Source organism: Epinephelus fuscoguttatus, linkage group LG6 (assembly GCF_011397635.1).
Source record: "Epinephelus fuscoguttatus linkage group LG6, E.fuscoguttatus.final_Chr_v1".
Taxonomy (NCBI): domain Eukaryota; kingdom Metazoa; phylum Chordata; class Actinopteri; order Perciformes; family Serranidae; genus Epinephelus; species Epinephelus fuscoguttatus.
In genome coordinates this window covers 164,567-189,474 of record NC_064757.1, presented here as the reverse complement: position 1 = coordinate 189,474, position 24,908 = coordinate 164,567, and the positions used below count along the sequence as shown (strand labels likewise).

The 24,908-nt window shown below is 45.1% G+C and overlaps 1 protein-coding gene across 6 annotated transcripts in view; it reads right to left on the bottom strand.

The window, feature by feature from the left end:
- nlrx1 (NLR family member X1) overlaps nucleotides 1-24,908 on the bottom strand; it is a 128,610-nt gene that overhangs the window by 50,975 nt on the left and 52,727 nt on the right. For all 6 annotated transcript variants that reach the window (XR_007449518.1, XR_007449519.1, XM_049578773.1 and 3 more), the window contains 3 exons: nucleotides 22,519-22,750; nucleotides 5,556-6,723; nucleotides 2,408-2,591 (listed from right to left, as the gene is read on the bottom strand). Coding sequence is in view for 4 of the 6 variants with exons in the window: in XM_049578773.1 (XP_049434730.1) it covers nucleotides 2,408-2,591; nucleotides 5,556-6,723; nucleotides 22,519-22,750 (1,584 nt within the window). In the remaining 2 variants the exon portion in view is untranslated. The remainder of the gene's footprint in view (nucleotides 1-2,407; nucleotides 2,592-5,555; nucleotides 6,724-22,518; nucleotides 22,751-24,908) is intronic.

Sequence of the window (24,908 nt, the reverse complement as noted above, 5' to 3'; positions counted from 1 at the left end):
GTCATCGTGTCAAAGTGTGGTCCATGGCTGCCTTTTACGCACAGAACACACATAACCATTATGACATGTCTTAGTGGGACTGTTCAGTGATTTCAGGCTTTTAAATTCCTGCATAGTATAGTAACTAATGCCGAACACTAAGTAGTGAACCAAATGCATGTAGGAACAGGGTGGCAACGCGTCTAGGTCCCTGCTCCAGCTGCAGGTAGCTCGTACGGATCGATGTTACTTATTTCTTGGATCTTTTCCAAATACCTCAGTTTGAATCATGATAACATGGCAAAAAAAAGTCACACAAAGCACGGTAAATGAGATGTTTAATTACACTGGGGTAGCCTAATTAACGGGAAACACAGGGACAAGTAGGTTTTGAAAGATAAAGAGAGCGTCCTCTTGGCTTTTCACATGGTAATATCATTTTAAAAAATATGGGTAAAATGCTACTAGGCTAAATAGTGGCTCTGTGGAGCCATGGACCAGCTGATAAGCCGTCTTTCCCAAATCTGCAGATATTACAGTATTTTGGTGATAATCACTGCTCCTCCCCGTGGACAAATGAAGCATTGTTGCAATGGTTTTCACACAGGTCTCTAGGGGCGTTACAAGTCAGGGCTGCATTTGCTACGTCATCGTGGGGGATTAAATTAACTCAGGCAGGCGGCAGTCTTACACAGAGCAGTCACGCATCTGGCACGGACCTGCCGAGGTTCAGTCATGGAAACAGGGGAACTTTTGAGTGGCTCCTACTGTAACAACCGCTTAACAATCTGAGATGGCTGTTTACCTTTGGGGCTTAAAGCAGGAGACGGCGAGGTTTTGTGCTGAACACAGCAAGAATGTCCTTATATTCCAGTGAATCAGTCAATTCCCTTTCAAATGAAAGCAGGGACAAAGAGTTCAGTCTGTCTGTCAGCATTATTGCCCTGGTGCCTGTTTTGCACAAACACAGTGTGCTCTGCGTCCTGCACGGGAATGGAAAAGTGCGCACAGGCGGGCTGGATGAGAGCCTTGTCCCCAAAGGTGTCTGACCGTGGCAAGCAGGCAGCAACGGCTCTCATTAAGTCATATGTGTCGGGCTTGAAACGGGTGTTCAGCTCCATCATCTGCTTGTCCAGCTTAGGTGGGCCTGGGTCAAAATGGGTGGGTTTTTCGAACTTCCACAGAGGGGCTGCAGCACACTTGGATCACTACGGATGAGCAGTGTGGAGATACTTTGTGGATTCAATTTTGTGTTCTTGGACGTTAGTCTGGGGCGCCGTCAGCCATTAGGTGTGCTAGCTGCTCCCCCCGCCGATATCCACAAGGGATCTGAGGACTCTAAAACTTCACAAAGGCCTCCATCGGCATATGGGTGAGCAGATAATGGCTGAATTTTCATTTTTGGGTGCACTATCCCTTTAACGGAGGGTGTTGCAATGCAGAATGGAAATAAACATGAATGAATACCATGAAACAACAAAAAACACATGTGCGCACATGCACGTGCACACGCAGACACACACGCACGCATGCGCACACACACACACACACACACACACACACACACACACACACACACGAAAACATTTTGTATGCTCATGTGTCTTTTTGGCAGTTAGGACACAGTAATGCATCGCATACAGTAATGACAATCTGAAGGAATCTAATGATCTTTCAGATCAATATAAACAAACTCACCAAAGACAAAAACTCAGTCACTGACATGGAGAGATCAGCTTTCTGTAGTTGGTCTCTACCTTCCACTTCCATCACAAATGGATCATGTAAGTGACACTCCACACACACCCTGCAGATGATCGCTGCAACGCCTGATTTGGTGTGGATACATCCTAAGTCTACAATGTTCAGACTCCTTCACTGAGGCTTGGACAATAATGCTTAGACTCACCCGAGTCTAAACCATAAGTGTTTCAGACGTGTTTTTCCCTCGCATGTCTCACATAACATTTGCTCTCTCATTTTAATCTGTTCAGCTGTCCGTACTGGCGCTGTGCAGGCTTGCATCTCAGCTGCGTCTCATGGGCGTAACCATGGCCTTAAGTGTTTAGTTACATTTCAAGTGTATTTGCGGATTGATTGATTGATTGATTGACTTTTTTTTTTTACAATATGCCTGATGAAAAGGCACTGAATAAATATGTTTATGTACATTTTGCAACCTAGATAGAGCACAAAGTGCTGTCTCTGAATAGAGGCAGAGAGCAGCACACCCTGCTCTGGTATGTACTTCCGTCACTTTTGTGCAGCAGCTGGGAAGCAAGACACAGGAACTTCTTTGGTATGAGTTGAAGTTGCAGCTCCAGTTGAGAGAGGGTGATTCTTTTAGATCCACATTGTAAATAAAAAGCAATTTAAAATAAAAGCATCATGTCAAGCAGCAAAAAAACAAAAAACAAAAACAACTTACCTTGCAGGGGTGCATGAGAGCACAGAACTTAGTATGAAGCATTTGAGTGAGGTCATACGAATGTTGGTGAGACGGATGGTTCGGATTGAAGCCAGGACCTCTGCAGTCAGTCGGGGGTTCTGAAACTCGTACAGAAGGACCAGTAGATCCATCAGTTCCTCTGGTGGCTGTGGCTTGCTCAGCTCTAGCATTAAATGAGATAAAAGATTCCCATTATTCAAATTATATTCTGACTAGAATGAAAATGAAATAAGAGTACTTTAAAAGTGCTATCACTCCTGGTATACAACCTTGGGGCACATTTTCACCCTTCTTTTTTTTTACATTTGATTTGTCTCAACTCACACTTTTCAGTTATGAGCAAATGAGGGGTTTTTTTGTACAATCCATTGGTAAAAAGTAACTAATTTACTGGACGCTATGGTGAACTCATCCTGAAATTTTTGCAGTGGGGATATAAAAGACTTACTTTATTTCTATACCCATAAGAACACATGAAGCTCCATCTGATAATGTCCAATATCTGTCCAGTTAATGTTAAACAGAAAGATAACAACACTCTGGGATTCAGAATTTAATATAACTGCTTGGCCTGAATGGACTGGATGTCTAATGTTGTGTACCCACCAAATGCGAATTCGCAAATTCGCTCGTCGAGATTACATACAAAGTCAATGCAAAGACATGATTAGATGCGAATTCGCGACAGGCGCGCCACACCTACGCGTCTAGCGCGGTGCGATACGGAGGGCGATTTGGCCCTCCGACGCATCTGGAACTTCCAGAGCAGGTACAAAGCAGCAATGGTGGTTATCTCAGCCATGGTTGAGGAGAGAATGGCAGGCCAGATGTTGTTATCTAGTGAAAATGGGCGGGCTCGCTACTTGCACAACTGACGCGATAACGCAAATTAACAAAATGGTCTGGCATCTAAACTCATGCATTATTTGCGAGTAAATCGCGTTCATCGCGTTTGGTGGGAACACAGCATGAAGGGTATTTATGATGATTTCTAACTTTTTTAACTTAACTGTAACTGACCTAACAGTACAATAATTAATATAAAATTAAAGTAGTAGTAGTAGATAGTAGTAGATAAAGTAGATAAAGACTAGTAGATAAAGAAAATAGGCTTGGGCATTCCAGGGTATGTAGAAATCCTGATGATGATTTTTTTCTGTCAAAAATACAGACATTCATCTTCCTATTAAACTCATTGTATGTAGTACACATCATGCGCCACCAGAGGTCAGTCTTTGGTCTCTACTTGAAGAACAGGCAGCTGAGCTGACAGACACTGTGACTCCTGGCATTGGGGATAATGCTACGGGACTGCAAACAGCCAGGCAGCAACAGCAGAGACTGTGGGGAAAACTGTTTATTTTTACATCTAATGCTGTAAATTAAGGGATTATTTCAACCAAACCAGAGTGGGTACTTGATGGAACAGTGGACTATTTTTATTTGTTTTATTTTGTTTCTATCAAGTTTGAATGAGGTGTGTTTTAAGATGACTTAAAAGGCAATTTAGCTAATGTTATTCTTAGTTCGCCACGCATTAATGACATCATATACCGTATACCCCAGTAAAAATTCAGAAAGGTATGAAGGTTTGAAAAATTAGATACCACCAAAGCCTTAAACAGATAATATTTTAAACTAAGATGCCTGTGGATATTCTCATTTATCCAGGTCATAGTTATCTCAAGGCAATTCAGGCGAATGCAACTGGACGTAGTTTTGTCTTAGAAGTCGTTTCACCTTTTATCCAAGAGGGAGGCTTCATCAGTTCATGCTTGTCTGACTAGGCTGGAACTAGTCTGACAAACTGGTGTGGAAACCCAGGTATTTAACCTCTGAGGAGGCCTTCACAAGACCACTGATGTCATTGGTTTGTTAGTGTTCCAAGGTGTGTCAGTGACGGTCGTTGAAACTCCTGCTGCAACGGTGGTCGTTGAAACTTGGTCGTTAAAAGAAGCCATTTATAGTCGGGTTTCCATCCACCTATTTTTATTCGCATTTTCAACAATTGCGAAAAAAAAACTTGAACGGAAACGGCAGAAATTCGAAAAAAGGCCGAAATATCGCAAAAAAGTTTTTACGCTTGGAGGGTGTGGAAAAGTCAGCGTATCAAAAATGCAACTTTTGGCAATGGAAACAGATTTAGCGAATAAACAATGACGTAGGCTACCGAATCCTACTTCTACGTCACACACACACCTGTGCGAACTTAGAGAGAGGTAATTACTCCAGTGTCAGGTGAGTGTAGGCTATTTCACAACTTACCTGAATAAACTGGATGTGTTGAATACCGCTGCATCATGTGCGCTGCCTGGTGTACAAACACAGATATCACGACATTATGTAGGCTGCGCTGACAGCGCTGATATGAGTGTGATGAGAGCTCTCGCAATAGCCATCTCGTCGTAGTCATGGATGTGCCGGTAATTGTTTAACATCAGTTGTGGACATGAGATGCTCTCAATGATGTCATCTCACGGCGCCCTCTTCTTCTACGGCTGTTCTTTTGCATTTTATTTTTCATGAGAAGTGCCACCTTCTGCTCAACCTGTTGACTTCCAATACTCGCAAAACTATAATGAATGGAAACGTGCATAAATTCGCATTTTCTTTTGCGCATTTTCACAAAATTTGCAATACATTTGGATGGAAACCCAGCTTATGTGAAACTGAAAAAAACATCTCTCAACAGAGGAGGTCTGCAACACCACCTATCCCCCACCTATAATGCCCATCCTTGCCCAGGAGATTAACCAGCTTAACCTCTACAAACAATGGTTGTTCACAAATGGCCTCCTGTGACTCCAATGACTCCAACAACCACTGTTGCAGCAGGAGTTTCAACGACTGTGATTGACACACCTTGGAGCACTAACAAACCAATGACAGCAGTGGCCTTAAATACCTGGGTTTCCACACCAGTTTGTCAGACTAGTTCCAGCCTAGTCAGATAAGCATGAACTGATGAAGCCTTTTGGATAAGAGGTGAAACGTAATCTAAGACAAAACTAAGTTCAGTTGTGTTCGATTCAATTGCATTGAGATTTTAAACTAAGGTGAGTTCAACTTCTTCAAACATGAAAACAAGGTACTGTCTAGGCAAAACTGAAAAGAACATATACGATACCTCTGACAAGGTACTTCCGAAGGGCATTTGTGATCTGGGCCACAGTGGTGCTCTTAATGCTGCAGCCAAGTTGCTGGAGAAGCACACGGTTACCATAATGCAGCAGTCCACCCATAAAGATGGGATAGAGCTCAAATGGCTGGCCTTCACTGTACTGCTGTGGCTGCGGGCCATGGACTCCTAGAAGGCTTTGCTCCACCTGATCCAGGACATCTTCATTGTAACTATCCTCGGTGCGGAACATCTCAGCTGCCATTGTTTTGGCAATGCTGCCTTTATTGTGACCGCTGATTTTCTCATAGAGTTTTGGAAAAAGCTTAAGGAGGTTGAATATGGCAAATACCCTGAGGGGGATGAACTTAGAAAGGATGTTGACAAGGGCACTGACATCCTCACTTGCCTGACCAATTGCCACAGACACCTGCCTACTCAGCTTCTCCAGAGCTGATTTATTCTCTCCTAGAACAACATAGAGGGCTGCCAGATACTCCTGCATGGCTGGGACAGCAAATACATACCGTCTCTCATCATTCTGACTGGGCTCTTCGGATATATGCTTGACATTTTGTACACAGGGAGCCAAGAAGAAGTCTAGTACGTCAGTCCGGAATATGGCCAGCTGATGTAGCTCCTCATCTGTCTTGGTCTTTCCTCCTATCCACTGCTCCAGTTCCTTTTCTGAGAACGACGTGCGTTTGTATGTTACACCGTCGAATGCAAGTTTCCCAACTGTACGGACTACATATAACATCAGAGAACTCTGGTGCTCCTGACTGGGTACATTTGTCCCTGTCCTTGTGCCCAGCACCTCACCGCCAAAGTTGAGCCTGAGGAAGCTAGTGTATATGCCAGTCAGTGTGCGGATGGGTGCTTTAGCATCTGTGAAATGGAGGAAGTGTAAGGTGGCACACGTGAGCCAGCAGTAGGAGGGGAGGAAGCAAGCTGTAGCCAGCTGGCTTTCTCTCTGAAGATTGAGGTAGAGCAGCTCTATAAGAGCCTGGGCCTCATGGTTACGTGAAATCTCCCCACTGTGCTGCAGTAGGCGGCTGGTGAAGTAGGCCCGCTGGCGGTCTGGATCATTGAAGCCACAAATCTGTGCATAGCGACTCACATACTTCTGAGGAATACGGTCCAGGGCAGACAGTCTGGTGGTAACCAAGATGCTGGCCTGGGAAACATACAGCAGCCAACCTCCATAACCATGAATCACACACATTAAAAATAACACACTTTAGAGAAAAAAAGGATTACAAAATGTGAATGTGAATGTTTTTGATTACTTTTGCAAACCCCTAGGCTTGTTACACCTTAGTTATGTTCATAGATTTTGATTAGGCAGAAACACAGTGTCTCTCTTAAGAACAGAGTCCAGTCCCTCATAAATGCAAGGTAAAGAGATGGGGAAATATGACCTATACTATAATGGCTTACATGGTAAATTGTTCATATTGCACATTTCCACAGCTCTAATTCCACTGGCACAATGTCAGTCATGTCATGCTCAACAATCTGCTATAAACACTTTCTCTTTTTAACCAAAGTTCTGCTTTCACTCATTAATTAATTACTTTGTTAAGCAGGTGTCAATGAAACTCAGCACTTCCTGCAGTTGTTCCACATTATCTTTTACTTTTTTTGCTTTTAATTTCCTTCAACCACCTGTAAGGCTTTAAATTATGGCCAAGTACTGATCCTGTGTAGGATACACAGGAAGGCAAGGAAGAAAAACAAGGAAGGAAATATTAAAAAGCCTTTATTGGAGTAGCTAAATTGTTAAAAGAGCCAACATGTTTCGACCATTGCAGGTCTTCGTCAGGGCTTTCAATACATATAACATAGGTATGGCCACACCTTTATAGTGGCAGGGACCAATCAGAGGCCATCACATGACCCATATTTTGGCATGGCAGGTGAATTAAATATATAATAATGAAAAAACAAGTTAATAAAATACAGTGTCATGAGATAAGATACCCAGAAAAAATACATTTAAATACATAAACACCTATCCTAACCCATAGACTATAAGAAAGAAATGGCAAAGCTTGTGGAGAATAATGACAAATCACAAAAAACATGTGACATCTATATCCTCATCGAGACCAGGATACTTTAAAGCATCCAGTTGATGGATCCAAAAATCTTCCCTTTGATTAAGTTTCTGTATTCTGTCAAATTAAAGATAAGGAATCATCTGTATTATGACGTGTTTTAATGGCATATTTATGCTCAGCAAGGCGATCCCTCAAGCGTCTTTTTGTACAGCCTATATAGAACAAGCCTTCCACACATGGACACGTCAGACAGTAAATAATAAAAGTGGTGTTGCTAGTAATAAAATCATTTTGTTTATAAGTGCCGTTTGTGTTAACATCCACAAAACGTTTAGTTTGCATAATGTTGTCACAGTGAGGCCAATGCATTCATTTAAAAGTGCTAAAAGGTTCTCTTTCATAATATTCGTTTCAATGTCTCACTATGGGATGCACGCTTCGCTGCAGACCTCAGAAGCATTAATCTCATTACGCCAATCCTGATTGGCTGGTGAACGTGTTCGTCTGCACCAGGTAGTGCTGCCTACCTTAAATAGCTGCTGCGGATGACACAGTCTCATTCAAACACCTCTTCTCACTCGGAGCATATCTCGTGTCAGGAGCTAGCTAGCTTAACCGTCCACAGATGGATCTTATTTAACTTCCGTCGCCGGGCGCTAGCTAACATTAGCTTGGATTTGCTTCTTTTTCGATCACACCAGATCAGATTTGGTGTTTTCCTCGCCCTCCACGGCTTGGTAATCTTTTCTCAGCTCCTCACCACGGTAGCTTGAGCTTTGTCAAGCGTTAGCATTCTAGCTAATCCCTCGACGTCTTCACAGTTAGCACACCAGCTAGCTGACTCGACTCCCTGCCAGCACACTAGCTCGTGAGGAATGGAGGCCAAAACTCCACACACCAGAGGTGCCGGAGACTCCGGGGCCCGTCCCTGTGGAAATAAGATTTCGAGCAAAGACACACACCAGGTCTGCTCGAGCTGCTTAGGTCTGGAACATGCCCGGCTAGCTATCGATGTTCCCGGCTCGTGTCAACACTGTGCTGTGTTCACCATCAAAAGTCTCTGCAGACGGCTAGCCCATCAAGCTAGCTTGTCTGGACGTGACCACTACCTTCCCACCGAACACCCGGTGCCGCCTACCTTAAACAGAGGAGAGGGAAGCCACTGCGGAGGTGATACCGGCAGCTAGTGTCAGCTGGGGCTCACAGCTGGACCTGGCTCCGGTTCACCCGCCAGAGGAGGACGTCCTAGAATTGGACTATGGAGAAGATGAAGGTGAGGCCTCGGATATCCTTATATCAGAGGATGAAGAGGACGACGACATCTTCATCACCCCAGCCCGGGCTGCACAGCCCGGGACCTCCGCCGCCTTTTGGGATGGAGATGACAGCAGCACACCGGCTTCTCCTCTCCCCAGTTCGGACATGCTCAACGTGTGTAGACTGGCCATCCCGTGGCCTGCTGTCGTAACGGAGACCACCAGATCCCGCTACAAGGAGAAGAAGTTGCCCTTGGCTAAGAGTGCTACCAAACAAATCCTCCCCATCTTCCCGGAGCTGCTTGATGAGGTTGCGCGGTCATAGAAAGCCCTTACAGCAGCAGGCGCCCGATACCCGGTGCCTCGTCCCTCGACTGTGAAGTGATGAAGAGCCAGGGTCTGCTCCGTATGCCTCCAATGGAGCCACTCATTGCCGCCCACCTTCACCCCCAGCTGTCAACGCTGTCCTCCAGGAGCCCTGCACTGTCGTCTAAGTCTGACCGGTTTCAGTCTGCCTTAACCGAGAAGGCTTATAAGGCGGTACCGCTCCTAGCCAGAGCGCTTAATGTCCTCTCCATGCTCGCGGCATACCAGGCAGAGATATGCGAGGATTTTGCGCGGACACAGGACCCAGCTACGTGGTAGAAGATACCGGTTATCACCGACTTGTGTCTCCGTATCCAACGCTGTGCGGTCCAGGCCACGGGAGGAGCATTGAGAACAATGGTCCTACAGGAACGGGCACGGTGGCTAAACCTCACCAACCTGTCGGACAGAGAGAAGGATGATATCCTGGATATGCCTATTGTATGCCTATTATAGGGTATCTTCAGCTCTGCGCTAGCTTCTATGCAGCGACAGTGTGAAGCCAAGAAGAAGGAAGACGAGGCTCTCCAGCTTTGCCTCCCTCGGAAGGCTCCGGTTCCCTCTCCACCTGAACAGCATAAAACCTTCACACAGGCTGCTTCCCAGGTTCCGCAGTTTAAGATCCCAAGACGGCCAAAACCTCAGCCAGCCCCCTCCTCCCTCGCCCAGACTGAGGCCAGGACCAGCTGGCCCGCAAAAGCCCCGGCTCCAGCTGCAGCTCCGTCGACACGACCCACTCAAGCTGCCAGTCTACAGGCCAGGAAGAAGAAGAGAGCTGTTTGACAGCCCCTCTCTCCACCAGTGATGCAGCTGGACGTTCCCCGTTCTCCAGCTCCACCTGTTCAGCTTTCATGTGTGCTTTCAGGAGCCCCCCACACCCCCGACTCTCAGCTGCCGCAGACCGTACCAGAGCGGGCTGGGAGGAAAAGAGACAATGCTGCAAAGGGTTTAGCTGTTGCCCCTCTCTCATGTCACAAAGCACGTACACACACACATATTTTCAAAAAGAAAATAAAAAGTGTCCCGCTGACGCATCCAGGCTAAGGGCCGAGGGTGCAGCTAATAAAGAAAGCCAAAACAGAAATAATAAACAAAATAAACAGTGCGGTCACTTTCCACGGGGTATGTTACGAGTACCACATACTCCCCTTCGGCTTGTCTCTGAGCCCAAGGGTGTTCGTACAGTGCACGGAAGCGGCGATGGCCCCGCTGAGGTGGCAGGGCATCCACCTGGCCACTTACCTGGACGATTGGCTGCTGTTAGCGCAATCGGAGCAGGAAGCCAGGACGCACACCCGTACTCTCATACAACACCTATCCGACTTGGGTTTCATGATAAATGCGGAAAAGAGCATGCTATCTCCGGCACAGAGCGTAATCTTTCTGGGATTGTCGCTGGACTCGGTGTCTTTCACAGCTCGCCTCTCGGCGGAAAGAGTAAAGACCTTCAGGGCGTGCCTCGCGCTTTTTCGTCTACGCATATCTGTTCAATTCAGATTATGTCTTCGATTACTCAGGCTGATGGCGTCTGCCATTCTCATAGTCCGTCTTGGCCACCTCCACATGAGGAAATTCCAGTATTGGGTGGCTTCCCTTAGGCTGGACCCCGTGCGTCATTGCGTCTCATGGAGAGTGCCGGTCACAGTGGAGTGCGTCAGAGCGCTGCGTCACTGGCAAACCGCGTCTTTCCTGACCCAGGGGAGGCACACGGGCTCCGTCTTGTCCAGGAAAGTGGTCACTACAGACGGAAGTCTGTCGGGCTGGGGCCGAATACATGCGGGCCTGTCTGTGAGAGGACGTTGGAGCGCTGGTCTCCAACGGTCTCACATAAATTTTCTGGAGCTCTCTGCGGTGTTTCACTCCCTAAAACACTTCCTCCCATCTCTCGCTGGTCACCATGTCTTGGTGAGGACGGACAATACGACACCAGTGGCGTATATCAATCGTCGGCGGGGGGTTACGTTCCCGTCAATTACACATGCTGGCCCGCAAACTGATCTTCTGGAGCAGCGAGCGTCTCCTCTCCCTGAGAGCGACACGGGGAGTGGACTCTGCACCCGGAGATCGTGAGGCAGATATGGGCGCACTATGGTCGGGCTGCGGTGGATCTGTTCGCGTTGAGGGGAAATGTGCAGTGCGCACTGTTCTTCTCCCTGCACAGCATGGATGCTCCCCTGGGCGTAGACGCATTAGCGCACGCCTGGCCGCACGGGCTTCTTTACACGTTCCCTCCACTGGCTCTAACACCCCCCACTCCATCCAGAGTAAGGGAACATGGCCACACGCTGAATCTAATAGCTCCACACCGGCCTGCGATGCATTGGCTGGTGGAGATTTATCAGTTGCTGCACGCTCTGCCTTGGCAACTCCCGCTGCGCAGGGACCTGCTGTCGCAGGGAGGGGGGAAGGTGTTTCACCCACACCCGGAGCGACTCGCGCTGTGGGCCTGGCCCGTGAGTGGCTCGATCTGACCGCTGTGGTGCTTCCACAGAGAGTGACTGCCACTATCCAAAACGCCGGAGCCTCCTCCACTAGGTTTCTGTATGGCTGTAAGCCAGGGGTGTCAAACTCATGTTCACCAAGGGCCACATCAGCATAATGGCTGCTCTCAAAGGGCCAGATGTAACTTATAAATGTAACTAAATGTGACCAAATGTAATGTAAAATAAATGTAACTACTCCTTAATGTTAAATAACTCTGAATTTATTACTTATTCAAGTTACAAATATTACAGTTGCATAGAAAAAAATACGTTTGCTTGTTGCTCTGTTATAACATAAATCCTTTTAATTTGTCAGGTTATGAAATCCACATAACTCCATCAATCAAGGATCAAACTATCCAAGTGAATAAAGAAAAATGACATCAAACACAAGTTATGACATTAACTTCAAAACGTTTTTGTCATCTCAATTCCACTTGTTGGATAAATCGCATTGATGTGGAAACACTGCCGTCTAGTGGCGGGAAGCCGTCACTTTGTGGGTAACATAATCGACATGCATTGTGGGAAATGTAGTTTTTGGTCAAATCACGCTTTTGACCAATTTATTTTTAGACAATCAGACCTTTTAAGCTCTCGCGGGCCACATAAAATGACGTGGCGGGCCACATTTGGCCCGCGGGCCTTGAGTTTGACACATATGCTGTAAGCGGAGACTGTTCGAGGAATGGTGTCACAAAGAGGGACACATTTCTTTTCAGTGTCCCGGTGGGAGTGATATTGTCATTTTTGCAGGACCTGATTGACAAGTGAAAAGCCTTTTCCATCGCCGCCTGTCATGTTGGGTTTGGGGGACAAACAGTGAGCTACACCCGCTGGTTTGCCGTTTTATGAAGGTTTCTCCCTGTCTCCCGACCGCTAGTGCCTCCGTGGGATTTGGCTGTGGTTCTGGAGGGGCTGAAGGGCCCCCCCATTCAAACCACTGGAGGAAGCGGACCTGAAACACCTGTCCTTCAAGACAGTGTTGTTACTGGCTCTGGCTTCGGCTAAATGAGTTAGCGACATCCATGCGCTTTCGGTGCATCCTGCGTGCACTCAGTTCGCACCGGGTGATGTAAGGATGACTCTGAAGCCAAACCCAACCTCTGTGCCCAAGGTGGTTGGTTCATGTTCCCCTATTGACCTTGTGGCTTTCGCAGCCCCGCCTGGAGAGCGGCAGTCACGTGCACTATGTCCGGTTCGTGTGGTGCGCACTTACATGAATAAGATTGGGGGTTTCGGGAGGAGCGATCAGCTGTTTGTCTCCTGGGCTAATCCTCCTGAGGGAAAACCTGTTACAAAGCAACACCTCTCCCACTGGGTGGTAGAGGCGATTGCTTTGGCTTATACGAGTCAGGGTCTGCAGCTGCCGGCGGGTCTGCGAGCGCACTCTACTCGTGGCTTGGCCACATCCTGGGCCTTATTCAGGGGAGTTTCTGTTCAGGATATTTGTGCTGCGGTGAGTTGGTCTTCGCCTCCTACTTTTGTCCGTTTTGATATGCTGGATGTCTCCGCCCCGTGTGTAGCACGCGCAGTCCTGGAGTCCTAGCTGGAACAGAGCGGCTCTCCCTGTGGGTTGGTGGACACTAGATAAGCTTGTCTGGCAATACGGGAGCTATCACATCCCATTGTGAGACATCGAAACGAATATTATGAAAGAGAACTTTAGGTTATTTACATAACCCCGGTTCTCTGAGTAATATGAGTGAGATGTCTCACTAGACAACCGTTCTTGCTTGGGCGAGTGAGAAGAGATGCTTATCTTGAATGAGACTGTGTCGTCTGCAGCAGCTATTTAAGGTAGGCAGCACTACCTGGCGCGGACGAACACATTCCAGGGTATCTGCAGGTTTCAGTAAGTTAAATTTAAGACTTTTTAAGACCTTTTTAATGCCACCTTGAATGGAATTTAAGACCGAAAAAACTAGAAATATAAGCGATGGTTGGGGGATCCCGCTGTACTATAACCAGTGCTTAATTTGTAAAATTAGAAGTGGGGGAACACTTTTTTAAGCAGCACCAGAGCCGCTTCACTGCGCAGCTCCGAATGGAATGGTTGTGACATCTAGTGTTGTCACGGTACCAAAATTGGGACCCATGGTACGATACCAGTGAAAGTATCACGGTTCTGAGTAGTATCATGATACCACAGCAAAAATGAGGCAGATGTGCCTTTTGTCATTTATAAATAGATGAATCACTTTTCTATAATACATCACTGATATTTCAAAGGAATAAATTACTTATTGACTTATTCATAGAAAAACAGCATCAATAAGTGATTAACATAGGGGGGATAAAAATAAAATAAATAAATAAAATAAAAATCAACCAGCCACCCTCCTCCCCTGACAAGTAAAGAACAGTCCCTAAAGTGCGGTGAGGTTTGTGGACCGTTACCTGCCACAGAGAGAAATGTGAACGGCAGTCATGACGCCAACAAAAGAGGAAATTAGGCTACTGGACCTGGAGTCGGACTTCTCTGTCGCCGCTGGTAAGCCGTTATTTTGCGCCACAGAGCCGCCGTAGGCTATTTGAGCACCGTATTCCTGTCTGTGACCCCCGTTCAACCCACAACCTGCATGATTCGCCTTTCGTTTCTGCTGCTGGTTGAAATCTGGGGAACTGCCCATTGGTTCGACATCCCATTGTTCCGACCATATTAAACTCATTGTTCCAAAGTCTGTTCCGAAATCATCATGATGCCCTGTGGTTAAGGTCTGGTTAGGTTTAGGCACAAAAACCACTTGGTTAGGGTCAGGAAAAGATCATGGTGTGGGTTAAAATGAAAAAGAAAATGACAAACTCATAAGCCGCGAGCCTGCTCCGCCTCAAGCTGGTCACGGCGCACCATACGCCCACCGCGAGCCGTTCAGCCCCGCGGACAGTCGGACTAATGGGATGTCGAACCAATGGGCTGTCGAACCAATGACATGGACCCGAAATCTGTACTCGTACAGCGTGCTGAATGATTTATTTTGCTGGCACAAAACTATTTTTAGTCGCAAATGCGAGTAAAATGCTCACACGTAGAGCTCTGTGGAAAACAAATCACTGCCGACAAGTAAAAAGTCATAAATAATAACTTTCACTGCTCAAAGATACTCACATGTCTGGAAAACAAACCACTACAGCAGCATATTGAGTGCCAGGTGGCCAGCGCGTGCCGTTAAGCCCTTTTCACGCACAGCGCGCAAAGCGCAGACCTCTGCCGACGAACCCATTCATTGTGTATGTGCTACCACCAGCGCGCACCGTTATTGGACGGCGCATGGATACTCACAGAAAAGTGCCGCGAGAATAAAAAAAAGAAAAGAAATAAAGTCAGATTAAATATTCCTTCCGCAACAATTTTAAGACCTTTGAGTAATGAATTTAAGACCAATCTGAGACATTTCTAATGAATTTAAGACATTTTCAGGCCTTACTTTTAGATACATGAATTTAAGACTTTTTAAGACTTTTCAAGGATCCGCGGATACCCTGCGTTCACCAGCCAATCAGGATTGGTGTAATGAGATTAATGCTTCTGAGGTCTGCAGTGAGGCGTGAGACATCTCACTCATGTTACTCAGAGAACCGGGGTTATGTAAATAACCTAAAGTTTCGATAACCAAGTGCCTTTTTGGTCTGCTAAAAGATGTGAATGCATATGACTGTCCTTAAGCCTGTTGGTGCGTAAAAGAAAAAACAGTGAGTTCAGGAAAGACTGGAAAAAATATCACTTGATAATTGCCCAATTATGTTTAATGATACGTTTGATTTGTTTAGCATGTGTACTGTATATTGTGGGAAAAAATGGATGAGACTGAAGTGCAGGCTTCTGCCTGATGTTTTTTTAATTTTTTTTTCTAAGAGGTATCACGCTACAAAGTGACCGTGCTCTGTAAAAAGCCTGCTAAGCCTGCTGTTATAAAAACCTGTTGGAAATAGCCTTGGCCTGTGTAACAAAATCCGTGTCTTGATCACAGATGTGTCGCAGGCGTTGGAACTGGCCCTAAGGGATGTTTCCTTTAAGGTGACCCAATCTGTCAATTTCAACAGATAATCAGAAGAGGAGGTAGAATCATCTCTGTCTGAAAAGTAGTGACTTTTAACCCCTCCTGGTGGGCAATTAATATGCAAACTTTCTATGGCCATAGGGAGAAGAAAATGAGACTGACTATCAGTAAAGGTAACAATCCTATTCAAAACATCAGTAGTATCCTCAATAAAGGATCAATAAAGGAGAACATTGCACGACAGTGTTTCCTCTACCATTATATTAGGGGGGTGCCCCGCCTCCCTCCTCTGCCCTCTGTATCGCGCACGGCAGAATTCTGCCTTGATGCGCGCGCACACACACACACACACACACACACACACACACACACACACACGCACACACGCGCACACACACACACACACACACAGGTGAGCACTGCTAGAGCGCTGCTCGTGCTGCATTTTCCTGATCGATACTGACCCGAGTCCGAGACAATCATATCCGAGCCCAGCCCGAACCGCTGCATGGCACATTCAGTTTGTGTACAACTCAATGGAGCGGAGCCAGTAGCTGGGTTTCCATCCAAATGTATCGCAAATTTTAAGCGAATTTTGTGAAAATGCGCAAAAGAAAATGCAAATTTATGCACGTTTCCACTCATTATTGTTTTGCGAGTATTGGGAGTCAACAGGTCGAGCAGAAGGTGGCGCTTCTCATGAAAAAATAAAATGCAAAAGAACACCCGTAGAAGAAGAGGGTGCCATGAGATGACGTCATTGAGAGCGTCTCATGTCCACAACTGATGTAAACAATTACCGGCTATGGGGCGGCACGGTGGTGAGACATGTCTGTCTCTATGTGTCAGCCCTGCGATAGTCTGGCGACCTGTCCAGGGTGTACCCTGCCTCTCGCCCGATGTCAGCTGGGATAGGCTCCAGCCCCCCCGCGACCCTCAAGAGGATGAAGTGGTTAAAAGATGAATGAATGAATGAATGAATTAATGACTATGGTGAGATGGAGAGATTCCTTGGGAACTTCTTGGCTGTTGTGAGAGCTCTCATCACACTCATATCAGCATTGTCAGCGTAGCCTACATAATGCCGTGATGTCTGTGTTGGTACACCAGGCAACGCACATGATGCAGCGGTATTCAACATATCCAGTCTATTCAGGTAAGCTGTGAAATAGCCTACACTGACCTGACACTGGAGTAATTACCTCTCTCTAAGTTCACACAGGTATGTGTGTGAAGTAGAAGTAGGATTCGGTAGCCTACGTCATTGTTTATTCACTAAATCTGTTTCCATTGCCAAAAGTTGCATTTTCCTAATATCAATACACTGACTTTTCCACCCCCTCCAAGCGTAAAAACTTTTTTGCGATATTTCAGCCCTTTTTCGAATTTCTGGCGTTTCCCTCCAAGTTTCTTTTCGCAATTGTTGAAAATGCCAATAAAAATAAGTGGATGGGAACCCACCTAGTGTTGCGTTCAGGCATTGTCACCTCAAAGTTCACTTACTTGATAAGTGTAATGAGCGCCTGTCATGTCTTGTCTGTTTTGTCCTCTCATTTCAGTTCTGCATTTCCTGTTTTATTTTGTCTACTCTCCTCTCGTTTCAGATTACTTCCTGTCAAGTTTCCCTCTGGTGTGATTACCTGCCCCACCCTAATATGTTGCACTTGTGTCTCATTGTCTTCCCTCTCCTCATGTATTTAGTCTGTGTGCTCCCTCCTCTCAGTACCAGTTCGTCTCAGTAGCTCTACTAGCGTTCCAGCCTTTTGTTTTCTAGTGTCAGGTTCCACATGTTTTGTCTTTTGATGTTTTTGATCATTCTTGTCAGGGATAACTGTTTTAGGAAAATTGTGTGTTGCATTGTGAAAATACTACATCATAAGATGAAGGTTGTGGTAAAAGAGCAATCAATCCACTCTGGTATTAAATACACCAGGTATAACCCCCCAATTTCCACCAGATGCGTGTTGGTTGCGTCTGCGCTCCGGCACGGCAGCGGAGCGGATAGGATTTAACTCTAGTAAATGTGTGTGTTTCCACCGGCTGCGGCTGTGCTGCGTTCCGGCTCCGTCTTTGCGGAGTCCTCCGCAACAGATACGCAGGACTTCTATTTTTGCCGGACGCCGGAGCACAACGCAGCAATTTAGCACAGAGCATATTGCGTGGGGCAGGAAGTCATGCATAGAAACAAAATAAAACATCCGGTTAATTTTCAAAATAAAATACACAGTGTTGGCGGATCATATTTCCCTGCACTACACCTTGAAAACTATGTAATGGGCAAAGGCAGGCCTGAAGTCAACAGGTCAGAGGTTTTCAGATGTCATTTCACCCCGTTGACACCATGGACAAGGAGAGGTTAATCATGGCGGTGCACCGAGATGTCTTCCGGCGGAGCTGCACCGCTCCGCACAGCAAACGCAGCCGGTGGGTGTTGACAGACGGCTGACCACGCAGTGGATAACCAGCGATGCCGTTCCGCAACGGACACACATCCAGTGGAATTCCAGCGTAAGCTGGGGCAAAAGACCACTAAACAAATTCTATTTTCTCTCCCAATTATGCTTGTCTATTTTTGGGTCTGTGGAAAAGGAATATGTTTTATATCCTGCCAATCCCTTCCATCGTTGTATCACCTGGTATGGCCGCTATATTAATGAGGTGCTTATAATTTTTGATGGCACTAGGACAACTTTTGAATTTTCATAAATACATGAACTCCATTAATAACAATATCAAGCTTATAATACTCTTAGCACAGTATCAATTTTTTGGATCTGACGATTTTTAGGGGGGTTGAGGGATAGTTACATGCAACACTTTTTAGGATGATTACTTCACGTGACGCAATTCTCAAAGCGTACTCTTTTCACCCCACCCCCTTTAAATAAAACATTCCTTATGGCCAGTTCAAATGCCTGCGACACATCTGTGATCAAGACACGGATTTTGTTGCACAGGCCAAGGCTATGTCCAACAGATATTCATAAAAGAGCTTACAAAACCAAGGTGGTTGAGCAGGCTTTTTACAATGCACAGAGCACAGTCACTCTATAGCATGATACACTTATTCCAAAAAAAACAAAACATCAGGCAGAAGCCTGCACCTCAGTCTCATCCATTTTTTTGCCACAACATACAGTACACATGCTAAACAAATCAAACGTATCATAAACATAATTGGGCCATTATTGAGAGTCATACTGTTTTGAGCAAAGTCTTTCCTTAACTCCCTATTTTTTTCTTTTAGACACGCCCCCTGGCTTAGGGACAGACTTATGCACACATCTTCCAGCAGACAAAAAAAAGCACTTGGTTATCCAGGGTTTCCTCCAGGATTTTTTGAAACTGTGGGGGAGGGCTCCGGCGATGATGGAAACTGAATGTTTTTATAAATACCCTATTTATTCATTACACAATTGTAGCACAATTATATACACAACTGTAGCCTAATCTAATGGCACAGGTTGCAGCCTGGCTGAGAGCACTTTATTTTTCTTGATTTTTTGAAAAAGAGCTCTAAGGCTCTGTCGTATGAGGTGGCCCATTGATGCTGCCTGTTCCTCAGGTCTGTCTTCACCTACACATAAAAACAATTAAAAGTGTGTTGAATACTGTTGATCTTGAATGTGCTCTTACACTAACCTGGTTGCCATGAGAGGGGGCGTGGTAAACAGGTAGCAGGTGTCGCAAATTAATAAATGGCCCCCACCTTGACAGCGTCACTGGCACGCACATGTGAGTTGTTCACAACGTGTCTGTCGGCTTCATCGAGTGTACGAAGTGCAGCACGGTGCTGGTATAGGACAGCAAAAAGACAGGGACCTCGACACTTAAGAGGCACATGACGAAAGCTTGCCATGGAAAGAAAGACGAGAGTCAGCCTTCAATGTCCACGGTCGTATCTTTATAAAAATGTCGGATTTAAATCAGGCTCGGGCTCATAATTACAGTTAAAGGGACTGGCCGGGCAGGGCTCGGACAGAACATGTACGGGCTCGGGTGGAGTCGGGTTGGATTTTTTGGGCTCAATCTAAGCTCTACACAGCACTACCTATCTCTCATCCCTTTTCTCTCCCTCTACTTCAGACTGTCGTCTCTATGCCTTCCCTCCACTCTTGAGCGCGCTGCAGTACAGCCAGACAGGCAGGTGATGACTCCAGTGTTCGTTTTTCAAAATAAAGTTAATTGCAGCGTAGTGTCACATAACATTTCATGATATTTAAATTATCATTTCAAATTCTGATTATGGTAAGTATGTGTGCACAAATATAGAAATAAATATAGAATGTAATAAAAAAAAAAAAAAAATCAGCATTCTGAAGGCGTGGCGGCTTTTATTTTGCCGTGGCAGCGCGCCACGATCAATTAAATGTAGCAGAAACCCTGTTATCTAAACCTTTTGGCACTTTTAAATGTACGCATTGCCCTCACTGTGACAAGGTCATACAAACTTAACATTTTGTGGATGTTAACACAAACAGCACTTATAAACAAAATGATTTTATTACTAGCAACACCACTTTTATTATTTACTGTCTGACGTGTCCATGTGTGGAAGGCTTGTTCTACATAGGCTGTACAAAAAGACGCTTGAGGGATCACCTTGCTGAGCATAAATATGCCATTAGAGCACGTCATAATGGAGATGATTCCTTATCCTTAATTTATTTTTTTTCTGGGTATCTTATCTCATGAAACTTATTTTATTAACTTGTTATTTTTTCATTATTGTCCATTTGTTTCACCTGCAACACCAATATATGAGTCATGTGATGGCCTCTGATTGGTTCCTGCTATTATAGGTGTGGCCATACCTGTGTTGTATGTTTTGAAAGCCCTGACAAAGACTGCAAAATGTTGGCTACAATAAAGGCTTTTTAATATTTCCTTCCTTGTCTTACTACATAATGACAAAAACTCTGTCTGTGGGTGTGTCTGTGTGTCTGTTCCACATTTTTCTCCTCAGTGACTTGGTCAATCCATGTGAAATTTAGCACAGTGGTAGAGGGTCATGGGAGGATGCGCATGAAGCAATATTACATCAATTGGCCAAAGGGGGGCACGATAGCAACCAACTGAAATTGCAAACTTTGAATGGGCATATCTCATCAAGACACGGATTTTGTTGCACAGGCCTTATGGTAGTGAAATGAACACTCACTCAGTGGGTAACAGCTCTGGTGGACATTCCAGCAGTCAGCATGCCAATAGCACGCTCCTTCAAAACATCTGTGTCATTGTGTCATGTGATAAAATTGCACATTTCAGTGTCCTTTTATTGTGACCATCCCAAGGAACACTTGTGTAGTTATAATGCTGTTTAATCAGCATCCTGATATGCCACACCTGTCAGGTGGATGGATTATCTTGAAGAAGGAGAGGTGCTCACTAACATTGATTTGAATTCATTTGTGACCAAATTTGAGAGAAATATATCTGTTAGGTGCATGAAAAAAGTCTTAGATTTTAACCTATGACATATAGGAGCAAAAACAGTGTTGCCTTGAAAATGTATGTTCAGTGTAATGTTTATAATTATTTTTACATGAGTGTATCATCACCTGAAATTAAGAACTGTTGTGCTTTCGTAACCTTGGAATGAATCTCTTTATAACTACAAAGGGACTGGGTCCTCTTCCTTGGAGTCCACCATGTTGCACTGCCATGTTTCTATGGTAACCCAGAACAAATACTGGCTCTAGAGAGAGGTGTTACATGTTTTTATGTAAGCTAAAGGCCACCATAGTTGCACTACAGTTCCATCAAATATGGACTAGGCACATTTTTTTTGCAGAGCAGAGAGGCGTTTCTGGGATAACTCTGGTTCTGAAATGTGCTGCTTTATGTCTGGTGGAATCACAAGATTTTTCTTGAGTAGCTAAGATAACCTCCAGCAGCTGTGTTGCAGCCAGAACGTATCATAGCTGCACCTGATGGAATCCAGAGGTTGCACTTGGAAACAGAGGGGGGGGCAGAATTGTATTCAGTTCATTGCAATCTGGCACCTCACCGCTAGATGCCACTAAAAGTAGATTTATACTTGTGCATGAGCTCTATGCAAAGCCTATGCCATAGCCTATACATGTGGCCTACGCCTTTGTGAGCAGTTTTACTTCCACAGCGGTGTCTCTGTGCCACTCTGCAGTTACACTTTCAAAACACTAGTCAGCCGTGGGGTTTCTGTGTTAGGTTTGACTGATTCAAAACACACCCTAAACACACATTAAACATGGCTTAATAGCAACAATTTAAACACAAATACACAAATCTGCTTCATTATAACTTGCCGGATTCACAAACAAAGCACTTGTCTTTTGCAAGACACATTTTCCCCAAATATACAATATGCTAATGTTACTAGCACAAGCCTATGGCATTTACATTGTACAAATTAGCCTAGCTGCTGAGATTTCCTCTACTCATATGAAGCCAGGATAAAGAATGCACAAGACTTTAAAATGTTTTTTTGTGGGGGCTTGTTATCTTCACAATTTATTGTTTCTTCTCTTCTAAAGTCAATAAAAGCTTTGTTTCCACTGAGGGAAATGGTTTTCAGCTTACAAAAATAGATAAGTGGTCTGCGTTGCTGTAACATTAAGTTACATTTCTGGGGAGGTGCACGTCAGTCTAGTTTGGCATTGATTCAACGCATATGTATAAATCCCTCTCTAATTCAATGCACTTTTAAGTGATTCTCCACATTACTGGCAACGATCATGGTGGCGATTTGCACTTGCCCATGACAATCGGATAGATGACAGTCTAAGACAGATTTCAAAGACTGAGGGTGGACTGTCACTTACCTCAGGCAGGAGGTATTTCCTCAGCAGGTTGACCACCACTACACCTGGAGGAAGCACCTCATTGGGATCACTGCAAAGCTCTGTGGCTCCAATTCTGAAGTCCAGGTTCATCTTCTCCATCCCATTAAAGAGGAAGAGCACGTCTTTGGCCTGGTTTCCCTCCCCACTAAGCAGAGGGGTTTTTCTCAGGTGGAGGTACTTCCTGCTCACCAGATCCCTTAAGGACGCTACCCTATGAGGGAGAGGATTTATTACTTTGTACATATTTTAGTAACACGCTGTACTAACAGCAATATATTGCAGCAGTCATTGTATGACCGACCATACCCATGTTGGGATTCACTGGACCACAGATGATTTGTCATTTGTTAAAATCTTAACTGGACCTGTGAAGGTTTCTCCTCTTGTCATCTCAAAAGGTGAGAGATTGTTTTTGTTCTTCACAGAGGACAGTTATTTGACACCCTTCTCCACAGGTGGTCCCCACCTCACACCTCTTTGAGAGACAAGTCTCAAACTTGATTGGACAGGACTTTTACAGTGACATGTGACTGTGTGATGTCCCCAGCCAACTATAGAAGGTCTGCTCCCTTCAGACAGTCCTGCTCTTGCTCGTGAGCTGTCAACCTGCTAACACCACCTCTAGCTCCTGGGCCTTTGGCCAGCCCAGACCTCCTGGGCACTGACTCAGAGGCCATTGCCCAAACACTGGCCTCTGAGTTGGTCAGCGCCAACTGACCACTGAAGGGAGGGCAATTGCTCACAGACTCTCTCAAACCTGAACCAGAGATATTAGTATGCAAGCACAAGGTTTGCAACTAAATTTCCAGCGACAAGGAGCGACAACCAAGTTGAGTTAGCACCCCAGCATCTAACTCTGCAAAGACCCTGAGCAACCAGCTTCCTCGGATCTGCACCTTCGGAACAAGGACACAACAAAGACTGCATCTGAACCCACAGCTCTTTCCAGCCTTCCTCTGCCAGCTAACAAAAGCAGCATACCACCAAGTGGCTCTTTCTTCCATCCATTCAAGGATCGGTAATGTAACAACTGGGCATAGCTTTATCACAGCTGTACAGGCTAAGCAAGACTGTTTTAACTTGTTGATTGTGATTTAATGCCGTTAGTGAGTTATTGTTGTGATTGTTTGCAGTTAGGTCACTGGTTAGATGGCTTCACCAAAGCTATGTGATGTAAGTTTGCTAATACTGTTCACAGACAACGTTTTGCGTGCACTAAACATCCCTTGTACTAATCCAGACTTTATGCAACACAAATCACATTCACATACTGTAGACTAGTTTACAAACAGGGCTACACCCAAGATGCAAATCAAAGTTATAGCTTCCTTTCCTTTGTCTTTGTCCTGACCACACAGCCAGACAAGGTCTCCCCCCAGTCTGAAGCCAGCTTTGATTCGGCCATCTTGTAGTTTTCTGTTACCAGCCATTTTGTTTTGTAGGCCAAATGTTAAATGGACCTGCACTTGTATAGTGCCTGTCTAGTCGTTACCCATTCACACACATTTATACACTGGTGGCCGAGGCTACCATACAAGGTGCCACCTGCTACTCAGTTTTTAAACACACACACACCAATGAAAGCATCATTGGGAGCAATTTTGGGTTCAGTATCTTGCTCAAGGATACTTCAACATGCAGACTGGAGGAACCGGGGATCAAACTGATTGAGTCTTCCGATTGGTGGACGACCCGCTCTACCTCTGGCCCTTTGATTACCACACCCACCTTTGTCTCTCTCTCTCTCTCGCTCTCTCTCTCTCTCACACACTCACACTCACACACACACAGACACATACTCACCAAGCTTGTATATAGTTAGTTAGTTAGAATTTCTGTGTTTTGGTTTTGCTTTGCTCACTTTATGAATAAATACAATTTTTTGTAATCATACCTGCTGTCTGGTAAATATTGCACAAGAGTGAGTGAATAGTCAACCTCTGCTGCGTCAAGAACTCCGAAATCCTTCAGGCTTTACTATTAAATTTGGTTACTGTTATTAATTTAATTATCAATAAAAATTCCAAGTTGATAGTTAAGTGAATTTTAAGACACTGATATCTTTTACTGGCATAATATTTCCCTTTCGGGAATGGTGCCCCACAAGGTGATTTGATGTAAATTAAGTCACGTTACTTAACAAAATTACTAATTATTATTAATAATTATTAATGATTTCCGAGTCAATTTGATACTTTAATTGAAGATCTATTACAAGGTAAGGCCCGTGTTAAGGCTTAAGTCCCAGATGTCCGAGCTCCTTATGAAAATGAGTTTCCTCCGTGGGGTGGCTGGGCTCAGCCTTAGTGATAGGTCACTAAGGCTGAGACCAGCCACCCCATGGAGGAAACTCATTTTAGCCGCTTGTA